This window comes from Parambassis ranga, chromosome 5 (genome assembly GCF_900634625.1).
Source record: "Parambassis ranga chromosome 5, fParRan2.1, whole genome shotgun sequence".
Classification (NCBI taxonomy): domain Eukaryota; kingdom Metazoa; phylum Chordata; class Actinopteri; family Ambassidae; genus Parambassis; species Parambassis ranga.
The window spans coordinates 23,366,087-23,377,565 of NC_041026.1; the positions used below are offsets into that span (position 1 = coordinate 23,366,087).

Here is an 11,479-nt window from a genome sequence, read left to right on the forward strand (position 1 = left end):
CCGGGTGGACCCTGTGTGTATAGTTGGCTGGTTGTCACTCTCTTCCTGCTCTGCGCGCACCAGAGAGGTACTTGCATGATGGCCGAAGTCGTAGACCGCAGCTCGTCTTCAGGTAATGCGCGTCCATGCGATTTGGAGGCGTGGCTTCAGGGTGAGCTCCGAGAGAAAGGGGCGTGTGTTTACTTTCAAATTCTGGCTGACTCTCACTGAGTTTTCAAAATCTCCTACCCTACCTTTAAGGCTATATTCTGTATGCACTGTGTAGATTTCTCTATATTCTCAAGTTCACGGTGAAGTTTTGTTTTACCAATATACTTTTGGTATGTGCCATAATATGTATTATGTCATTTCTGACGCAATCACATGGTTACTATTCTCAATCTGCTTTTCCCTGTTAATTTTGGGTTGAGGCTGATTCCATTTCAAAGCTTATAACCAGTACTGACATCCCTGGTTTGTACATAGCTGCAAGTCAAAGGACCTTCATCCTGCAATGGAATATGCATATAGAGCACATTTCTTTCTAATCGTTTCCTTTCTGTTGGTTGTTACTTTTTGGTATTCTGCAACTACTGTTCAGATATTTCAACCTGCTAATGTCAATACAGAAAACTATTTTCAAGAGAAAATATAGAGTAGTTTTGCACAGCCATAGGAGTTTTAAACAGTTCTTTTATCCTTACAGTTTCACTCTAAATAATTAAAAACGTGTTCTTCTAGAATTTCATTAATTGCCAGTTATTTGAGCTGTCTTTTTTGACTTGTATTTCTTTCTGCTGCCTTTCAACATAAAAATGTGAACATAACTTGGCTTTTTCAGTGTCACCTCATCTTATTTTGAGACTATTTTTAACAGTTACACCTTGAGTGAAGACACAAGAGATTGCAAGTTACATTAACACCTCCTCTCTTCTCCTCTCCATTCTTTCATTAGCACCTCCTGTGTTTGTTTTTTTCCCCTGCCTGTTCTCTCCACCTCAGAGGTGTCATTCCTGCTACAAGTAAAATGCAATTAGTATGCACAGGTATTCAGTGCGGAGCATCTCATGCAGACAATAACAAGCATCTGTTTTAAGCTATTGAATTTCAGGAGCCTTCACTAAGGCTGAGAAGAATCGACTCCTACCTGTGTGTGTGTGTTGGTCACGGGTGACTGATGGTAGTCCTGTTTATTAAGAGCTGTCTTTTATTTGCTGTCTACAATAAAATAAGTAAATAAATCTCTAGGTACAAATTTGGATCTGTTCTAGAATTTATTCTCTCCATATTATATTAATTCATACACATTACATTATGACAGTTGTCCACTGTTGTAAACCGAATGCCATTTAAAGGTGCATAAATGTATTATTGTAAATATGCATGTTGTAGACTTACATATTGCGTTTTTTTTCCCTTTGCTACAATTCTAGTCAACTCCATCCACAACTTTATTAAGCCTGGAAGCAATTTTCATGTCAATTTGAGTGTGGAAAATAGGTTAGTACTCATGCATCATACTGCTTTGAAAGTTGTTTTTTATAGTCTATTCAAACCCAGGAGGGACAATTCATTGACTTCCATAAACTTGACATTAAAGTTGCAAATTTTGTAAGGGTCAAGTTGACACTGCCTTTAAGTCTGCCGTATTTTTCCATATCTATGCAAATGAGACACGGCCCCAGAACAGTTTTGCTATGCTTTGATTGAAGCACTGCAGCCAGGATCCTTCATTCCACTGTATATAATGATGTCGTGATATGAGAATGTGGTTGGCTTTGCAGTTTGAGCTAAAATGTGTGACTATAGGGTCCATTTAGTCACTCCTGATGTCCCTGTTTTTACACAACTCTTCCTTTCTTTAGCACTCTTCCTATAATGCAGCACAACGGGTTGTTGTATGATGTAATGTATAATATATGTTAAAGTAGAAAGTGAAATCTTGAAGTAAAGGTAAATTTTCAAGCCAAAAATGTAATTTGTTATAGTGTCCAGTATTTAGATAAGGTGGCAGTCTCATATGTAATGTCATCCCATAGACTATCACTAGATGGCACTATTGAAGCATGTTTTGTATGCTCGAGGTTTAAATGCAGGATGAATGCATGTTCTGCACAGCAACATGTGCTCCTGGGCAACATGTTCTTCCAGCGTTTATTCCTCCTCCTCTGTCTCTCATCTTTCTGTCTGTCCAGTGTGTGTGTGTGTTTGTGAGTGATGACTCAGAGTGAAGCATTTGACACTGTCCAGAAGAAGGATGATGAAAACCAGAGTGAAAAAGCCCAACATTCATTAAATTCCGACCTGAAATGACAAACACTTGGACCACAGCAGTTGATCCCACACATGTAAACAGTATTGCCCAGTTACTGTGTAGAAACACTAGGAAATGACACTTGACAAGGGTAGAAATGTGTTTGCACTGAATATGTAGCCTTTCAGTTACAAGATGTTCTCGCTAACCAGCAGGCCCCCCCGCCTGTTGGGTAAGTCTAAAAGTCAGTCTGATTAGTGAATATAATCCTCTGCAATAGATCTGTGTGCTGTTGTTTGAGCACACTCGCTCAGTATTACTGATTACTTAAACCATTATGTTTGGGTGTGTCCTCCGTTTCAAAAAATACACAATCATCACACTCATATTTTCGTTATTACATTTATTTATCATCATCAGATGTCATAGTGTGACTGCTAGCTGACTAGATAACAAAACCTGTTAGTCAAGGACAGAAAAAGAGAATGGGTGAGAGAGGAGAAAATAAAATAAATCAATAAAAAAAGATTTAATTCAAAATATGTCAGGTTATGGCAGCGAAAGAGGTTTACATTGAAAATGAGCGTTGAACCTAAGCCTTCACCACAGTAATGGAATTTTAATTGTGTGCACATATGCACATGCACACACACAGATATATATATATATATATATACTCTGAATTTGTAACCCATAGAAACTGAATACGGCAGCGATGCAGACACACACATTCACACACGGCTAAACCACTTGTTATCAGTGAGTGTAATCACAGACTTGACATCTTTTCTGCATGTTAAAGCAGCTAAGCCCTTTGTGCAGGCTCACACACACACACCTACAGTTCTCCCACTGTCGTCTTGAGCTGTGGTAATTGCTGACGAGCCGAGCGCTCACCAGATGAGATTTTGATCGGTGCAGAGCAGTGAGAGAGCGCATTGCACAAATCCTGTCAGTTCAAAGGACAAATGTGTAGGAGTGGAATACCTCTGCTGTCAGAGCAGTTGTGATGTAATGTGACAGTTGCTGGACAAGACTTATTATCTAGAGTTTCCCAGAATATTGTTCTCATAGAAGGGCACACCTTGTACAATTAAAGAATGAGAAAGATTTTCGACTTTGTCCGTCAGGCAAGTTATGCATCTGTTTAAATTAATAAGGCATCAGGTTTTTGACATTTATTTATTTTATATCTGATTTAACCAAGGGAGATACTCGGTGCACACTGAACATTGTTTTTATTATTATTCTTGGCTTTATTTAGCCGTGCAAGTGATATTTGTTTTTCTTTTTGTACAAACAAAACTTGTCCTGCTAAACATCCATATTTGAAGCTAATATTTGCTATGTGGTGCAAAGACATAAAGAAGACATACAGTGGTGGTGATTGTTTCTCCTAAACCTTCCAGAAAAGATTTGTTTCTCTGTTTAAACGACATCTCTTTATTTTAATGTTCTCACTATCTTCCTCTTTTTTTGCTTCCTGTCTCTGTGACAGCCTGTGGCAGCAAAGCAGGCTGATGATGAAGTGTTAATTCATTTAACCTCCCTCAGTTATGTGACAAAAACACACATTTAATGAGCAAACAGCTATACTAACCAATTTTTGTTTTTGTTCCTGTGGGGGCAAGCAGGTGTGTACATCACCCACAGGTGTTAGTGTGATGACTCATGCATATGGGTCTGAACAGTTTGCTGATCCTCCTGATGGTGCGTTTTGAAGTGTATGTGTTAATAACCCGGTGACACTGATATAGAATGCTAATGCTGTTGTTGGGTGGGCAAAGAAAAACCTTCAAGCTGTGAAATCTATACAAATTCAAGTGTTTGCTGGATTCATCTTGTAATCGCACCTGCCCCTATGTAGAAAACAAAAACCTTACAATGTCACTTAGATAGAACTTTTTGTGACAATAAATGTTTTGCTACCACCCCCTGTTTTTAGACGATGAATGTGAAATTTGATGTAATTGTTACATTGCTAGCAAGGATAGGCTCCAGCTCCCTGTGACCCTGCACTGCAGGACAAAGCGAGTTGAGATGAAGGATGGATGGTGAAGTGCTAATATCAAATCAACTTTATTTGTCACATACACATTTGTACAGTTGTACATAGTACAATGCATATTGACATGTTAATATTACATTACTACTGTGAGATAGGACAGCTGCGTGTGGCATTTTTTTCATGCAACTCAAGACGGAGCCAGTGGATTGAAAATTGTACAAACTTTTTGCACCATCAAGGGTACTGTACATGGTAAGATTATATTGATACAGTATGAGTGAAGTTATTGGTCAATCTTCTTCTGTGTGAGGTAAAAAAGCAGCCCTTTCCTAGGATTTTAGTCTGAAGTTTGTTTCACTAACAAAAATTTTTTGTTTCACTTTTGTTTCAATATTATATTAATATAAATAAATAATATTTTTTTTTACCAGACATGCTGCTTGCATTTGTCAAAGGCATGTTAAAATATTTGTGAGTATTGCTATTATTCTTCTGGGTTTTTGTAGCAGCAGTTAAGTGCATACATATAGTATGATAGTGATGCTAGTATGATTTAAATGATTCAGATGGATTGGACAATTTGGAATTAATTCTCAAAAGGAATCAGTTCTTGATTCCCATCCCTGCAGGGTTAGAGGCTGCCTAGCTCTCTATATATGTATGTCCACTTATACATCTTATATATGAAAATCTGCAATTATAAAAATGAAATGTATGCATGTCTCTAATCGTTATTACTGTTTTCCTTTAATTAATAAGATGTTCTGCTTTGTGACAAACCTCTCATCTTTTCCGTATATTGTCATAACTTTAAAGCCACAGATATAATGATATTGTAGAGCTAGGTGAATGCCATTGGGTTTGTGTGCATGCATACGCTTTGTGGTATTATTCATTATAGGGCAAATCCAGTCAACACCTTGGAGTTGTAGCCAAATCAACCAAACAAGAGCTGGGCTGAAGCCACTTAACTGTACCAATGGTATTTATTACTGGCACACATGATGAATGTGCTAACAGAACTCATTCCCATTAAGATATTCCAGGAAGAAAGCTGTCAGTGAATTAGCTCTTATTTTCTCCCTGTATTTGTGTCTTTCTTGCCTTTTCTCTAACTTGTCCTCCCTAATTAAAAAGCCAAATCAAAGAGTTTATCTGTACAAACTGTGTCTGCCAGTGACATTCTCCAACCTAATCCTCATTTTAGCACTCCTTCCTCATCTCTCTCTCTCCCCAGTCCTGACTCCAAGTACAAAATGACACCAAAATCTTTTCTCCCCAGACACATAGATTTATTCAAATGTTCTATTTGCATAATTCAGTATTTACATAATTGATTTCTAAGGAAACGCTGCTCACCATGTGAGGTGGAGCCGAGTCCAAAAGGTCTCTCTCTCTCTCTCTCTCTCTCACACACACACACAGTCTTACTCAAGTGTCACATTCTCTCCCTCTGTTTTTCTGTTTTCTACTCCCACAGAGACACAGGCACACACACTGTGTAACTCAACCATTGAGAGTTTCCAAATCAAGCATGAAGTGTTGCCAAGCTGGTGCATCTGGTGACCCTCATAGCAAAACAGCTAAGCATAGATAATTAAAATGTATTGATATCCATTAAACTGTTGTTGTTTAGAAGGGGCATCATTAATTTCATTGCCCCTGTTTACCTATAAAGCAGTTTTGTAAAGTTGTAGGAAGTCTGTTGTTCTGATACCAGTGGCTCCACTTCACTTTTGATTAGCTGTCAAAAGAATTCTATATATTTCTTTAGGCTGTTTCGAAGTAGATATGTTGGATACACCCCAACTGCTGAGCATAATTTAGTCCTCCACTGTGGTCAAATTAGATGCAGTATTGTTTGAGAATAGTTTGACTCTTTGTCGCTATGTTTTTTTAATTATTGGGTATATTGTTGTCAGTTCTGAGATTATTTAATGCTGTGGAAATACACAGTATATATCAGTTTGTATGCCTGGGATGTCAGGCATACAAACTGATGGATGTCTTACTCACAGCAGGGCAGTCTATGTCACACTGCTATGCTTGAGTTCATTTTAGCTCCTAAGGGTAAGACAAGATGCTGAAGACCTCAGATGGGTGGAATACTGCGAATTTAGCAAGAAGATGAAGAAGAAGTAGAAGTGACTGCTAAATATTACCAGGATGGCATAACACATAGGAAAAGCCACCTGAATGCTGTAGTAGTAGACTAAGGTTTTATTTGATAGTCTTTGATAAGGTTGCCTTCATCCACTATTTAAGTAGTAATATTACACTTGATAACAACAGGCTATCACATCTCTTCCCCACTTTAAATGAGTGTATTTAATTCCTGAGCCACACACAAATTGTGTATGGTTTAATGAGTAATATGCCTCATCTCAAAGACAGTAATTGTGTCACATAATTTTATTTTCAGTAGACATCTAAGAGTGTCCCGGGTTTAGTGGTGCCAAAGACCATTTTAATTAGGGTAAAAAATCAAGACAGAACATTTTATACACAAGGAAAATAGGTGCAACTAGACCATTCTCCAGACTAATACAATACTATATGTATGAGTTTAATCCAGACAAAAAAAATCTGAATGAGCCTTAGTCTGAGGGGAATACTTCACTAGCTGAGTTTTTGCTAACTCTTCCAGACTCTTAATGTTCATGCAGAGACTGCTGACTGCTGGCCATCAGGGAGAGTAGAGCCACAAAAACAACGAGTGGATGTACCTGAAAAGCCATTGTCTTCTATGGCCCATGGACCACACCAAACTGCTTGGGTGTGTGTCTGTCTGCATGTGCATTACAACAAGCAACCCCTTCACCTCTCTTACAAAGTCTTCCATCTGTGAAAATGGGACCTCTACACTCCTGTGCACACTCTGCTGGGGTCCACATATACGTACACACACACACAGCCACAGTCAGACACATTCAGTTTAGGGCCAGCCGCTGAAGAGCAAGGAGGTTAAACAGATGGCATCGGCTGTATCCGTTACACAGATTACCCAACACACACACTCACTCTGCAGCAACTGGCTTTGTGAGTTCACCTCATTTAACTGAATGGTGTTTTTATGAAGCATGGCAACATTAGAGCTACCTACTGCTCTAATCTATCCCTTTCTGTTCTGTGTCTAATACCAGACTGGGAGCACTTTGTCGCAAAGGCGACACAATATGCTGTCTTTCACGTGTATCTTAGAATATTTGTTTGATTTAGTTAAAGTTGGATACAGTATTGTACATGTAGCCATCTAGAATGTGCGGCTATATTATATTTAATTAATGATAATATAAGAATAAAAAAAATCAACCCTTGTACTGTTGGAAGAGTCCCAAACTGTGTGTATGTGTGCATTTTAACCTTGAGGTTTTTGCTTTAATAAACTAGTACTGGGTCGCAAAATCAAGTATCAGAGGCATGATTATATAACATTTTGCAATAGGTTTTATAACTACCCAGTTAATTTATAACTTCATTCATTTATTTGTCTTTCCTCATCTCCTCTCTTCACTGATATAGTATACTATTTTTTGTCTGTTCTATAAACATCTCTTAAACTCCTTAAACCCTGTACCTTTTTTCTACTCACTTCTGTCACACTAACCCTATTCCTTTGCTCTCTCCTAGCCAGCAGATTTGGATGCCTGGGTAAGCAACATTACCACTGCTCCTGTTTTTTTGACTTACTTTTTCACCCTTTTCCTTTCTCTCTCTCTCTCTCTCCCTCTCTCTCTTCTCTATTCAAATGTCATGTTTTCATTGTGCATTAAAGCGAGGCTGCAAGTGTACTGCCGCCACCATTCCACACAACAACACTTTGGGAGGTATTCAGCTAGAAAATTACACATCATCTGTGCTGCTGGCAGAGGTGATTTTACACCCAAACACACATACACACACTTCCCTTAAACATCAAACAGCTACTGTAGAATGAAAAAGCACAGTGAGCACAATATAAGGATTTGGAGATGTGCTCTTTGGGGATGCATGTGTTAAGTTAGGATAAGATTAGATTGAATTACAATAAATGTAATGTCAATCTCCGTAAGTGTGAGTGTTGGCATGCTTGGATTCGCCACATCAGCAAAGAGCACAGAAGATCAGTTGGGGAAAATGTTCTATATCACTAATGATCTATATCACTTTGGCTAATGCACATCTTGTGTATTGTAATCAGTCATCATTACACCATGACAGTGTGTGTTTTTTTTTCTGTGTGCCAGGTATATGTATCATAATACACACTTTCTTTGTTAGTGACACATGATTTATGTGTCAGGACCCATTTCTGCCTTTTGCTGCCTCACTCACAGCCAGTTTCATTGTGTTCATGCACCATATCGTGTTCATACTGCTCCAGCACTGCTTCAGTCATTACCCATACTGGTTAGAAATAATGTGTGTTCATGAATGCCCTTCATGAGCACTAATTGACAATCTTTTTATTATTCAGGGACACATACAGTCAGCTTCTACAGATTACATTCAACATTCCTGTTCATGTAATGTAGTGTTATATACAATAAGGCAATTTTGGTGTAATATGCAGTTCAGATGCTTGAGGAAATTCTTTGATGCATGCACGCACACACACACACACACACACACACACACACACACACATATGTATGTGTGTATATATATATATACACACACACAGTTAAGTTAAATTTAGACTTAAAGTTACTTTTATTCAACCAGCAATTTTCTTCTTGACCTTCTCAATAATCAATAGAAAAGCCTTTATTGGCTATTACAGCAATCAAACTCTTCCTATAATTGTTGACCATCTGTTTGCATGTCTCCACTGGTATCTTTACCCATTTGTCTTCAGTGATAAGCTCCAACTCTTGCATCACCCTGATCTTTAGCTCCCTCCACAGAATCCACAATTGGATTCAAATCAGGACTCTGGCTGGGCCACTGCAAAATGATAATGTTTTTGTCCGCTAACCATTTCTTCACTACTTTTGCTGCATGTCTTTTGGGTTGTTGTCGTGCTACAATGTCTGCTGGTGCCCAGTGCCTAGTTTCTCTGCAAACTGCCTGATGTTGTTGTTGGGAATCCTGATGAATTGCTCTTTTTTCATGATGCTGTTTACTATGATTAGGTTGCCATCACCATGTTTGATAGTGGGGTTGGTGTTCTTAGGGTTAAAGGCGTCTCCTTTTTTTACGCCAATTTAAAGATACATCCTTGTGCCCAAACAATTCAATTTTTGTTTCACCAAAAAAAACATAAAACAAAAGACCAGAAGTCTTCTTTTTTCCAGATGAGCTTTTGCAAAGCAAAGAGGGGCAACAGTGGCGCAGTGGGATAGCAGGGTTGTCCAATAACCGGAAGGTTGGTGGTTCGATCCCAACTCCTCCCTAGTCACTGTTGTGTGTTCTTGGGCAAGACACTTCACCCTAGCCTGTGGCGTGCCTTGCTAGTCATTGTATGACACTGCTTGTGCAGCAGCCGTAACGAATTTCCCTCTGGGATTAATACAGTATCTTAATACAGTATCTAAAGAGGCCAAGTGGGCTTTTGAGTGCCTTATGTGGAGAAGTGGTGTCCTTTAGTCTTTGTCCGTGGAACCCAGTGGTGTGCAGTGTTAAGACTGTCTGTCCTGAGATGTTACCATCAGCAGAGCTCAGATTCACCAGGATGGCCTTGGTGGTGATCATTGGAATTTTTTTCACCTCTTTCTCTATCCTCCTGACCAGCACAGGTGTCAAGTTTGGCTTCCGACCATGTCCTCTTGAGATTTTCCCCAGTGCAGAACATCTTGTATTTTTTAATAATACTTTGCAGTGTAGCCACTGGAACTTGAAAAGATTTAGATAGGGCCTAATAGCCCTTTCCTGACTTTTGAGCAGCCACAATGCATAGCAGCAGATCCTCAGAGAGCTGCTTTGTCTTAGCTGTGACTATCCACAAACCAACCTCAGAGCTGCTATTTTTCACCTGTTGAGTTGATTGAAACACCTGCTCCCAATGAATCGGGGTAATTAGGATGATTTAGAACAGCTTGAACTATTTGGAATGGTATGGAACTTTTCCCATACACTGTGACAGTTTATAAAGGGTATGAATCATTTTGGACACACCACTTTTTGTTTCAATGTAAATAAGTACAAGTATAAGTATATAAATATTTTTTTTCCACAATAATGCCTCTTGTATATCATCGTATCTTGATGCCTGTGTCATTTCCAATCAAGAAGTAACTTGCTGGTTAAAAAAAAGTAGCTTTAAGTCAAGACAAGGTACAGGCCAGCTGACTGGGTAATGTGTAACAACAAGATTTTGGTAGGCAATCACAATAAAGTTTGTATCAATTACATTTTCAGCCATATGGCTGGAGCCTATCCCAGCTATCTACGGGTGAGAAGCGGGGTACACCCTGGACAGGTCACCAGTCCATTGCAGGGCAATATACAGACAAACAACCATATAACCAAGAAAATGTGATTGATACAAATTTTATTGTGATTGCTTACAAAAATCTTGTTGTTAACTCAGTCAGCTGGCCTGTACCTTGTCTATGCTTCCCCCATATTCCATGCACATTTTTCCTGACTCTTGCTTTTGTAGCTCTGCTACATTCCTCTTCATCTGTGTCTGTGTATTGAGCTTACTATTCTTCTACACTTTTAAAGAAGAATAGTCACATAATGTTTAGTGAGTATTTGTTTTGCATGAACAATGTGACATACACTTGACAAACGTATTGCCGGGAAACCTCAGAGAATTGATGACTGAATGGTCGTCATGCTTAAAAGTGTTTCCTGTGATGCTTTTACAATAGCATGTCTTTATCTTTAGTGGTTCAACTACTGTTTTTCCTAAACTAAGCCTTTTTGGCCCATTCTGATGTAAACAGTAGACTGAAGATGGGTTATGTCAAGAACATAATGCAGCTGATACAATCACATATTTATTGGATGAGCTGTTTTCTAGAAAGCTGCAATCAGGTTTTAGTTGTGCATTGATATTTTTAAACCAAAGAAGATAAACTTCTGTTCCCACCATATGGGGCTGATTTTATTATACATAATGCATGATATCTCTGCTGCTGTCAGTATAAGTGTCTGTTTAAGGATGGCACTGAGAAGCAAGATTAATGAGATATGTTGAGCCTAAAACCAGAGTTTGTTTTACAAAGGTGTCAACATATACACATAAACACATGCAGCAAACTTCCTAAAATAATTCTCCCTAATAGTCAGACTGTTGTGGAATGCAAGAG

General features: G+C 38.7%; 1 protein-coding gene across 4 annotated transcripts in view; it reads left to right on the forward strand.

Moving 5' to 3' along the window:
* chchd6b (coiled-coil-helix-coiled-coil-helix domain containing 6b) overlaps positions 1-11,479 on the forward strand; it is a 42,077-nt gene that overhangs the window by 5,165 nt on the left and 25,433 nt on the right. Inside the window, exons 5-6 of one of the 4 annotated variants that reach the window (XM_028407346.1) lie at positions 7,872-7,892; positions 8,017-8,112. The exons of 1 other annotated variant lie outside the window; for it this stretch is intronic. In XM_028407346.1, the coding sequence (XP_028263147.1) occupies positions 7,872-7,892; positions 8,017-8,112 (117 nt within the window). The remainder of the gene's footprint in view (positions 1-7,871; positions 7,893-8,016; positions 8,113-11,479) is intronic. 2 more of the 4 variants (XM_028407347.1, XM_028407348.1) reach the window with 2 other exon arrangements.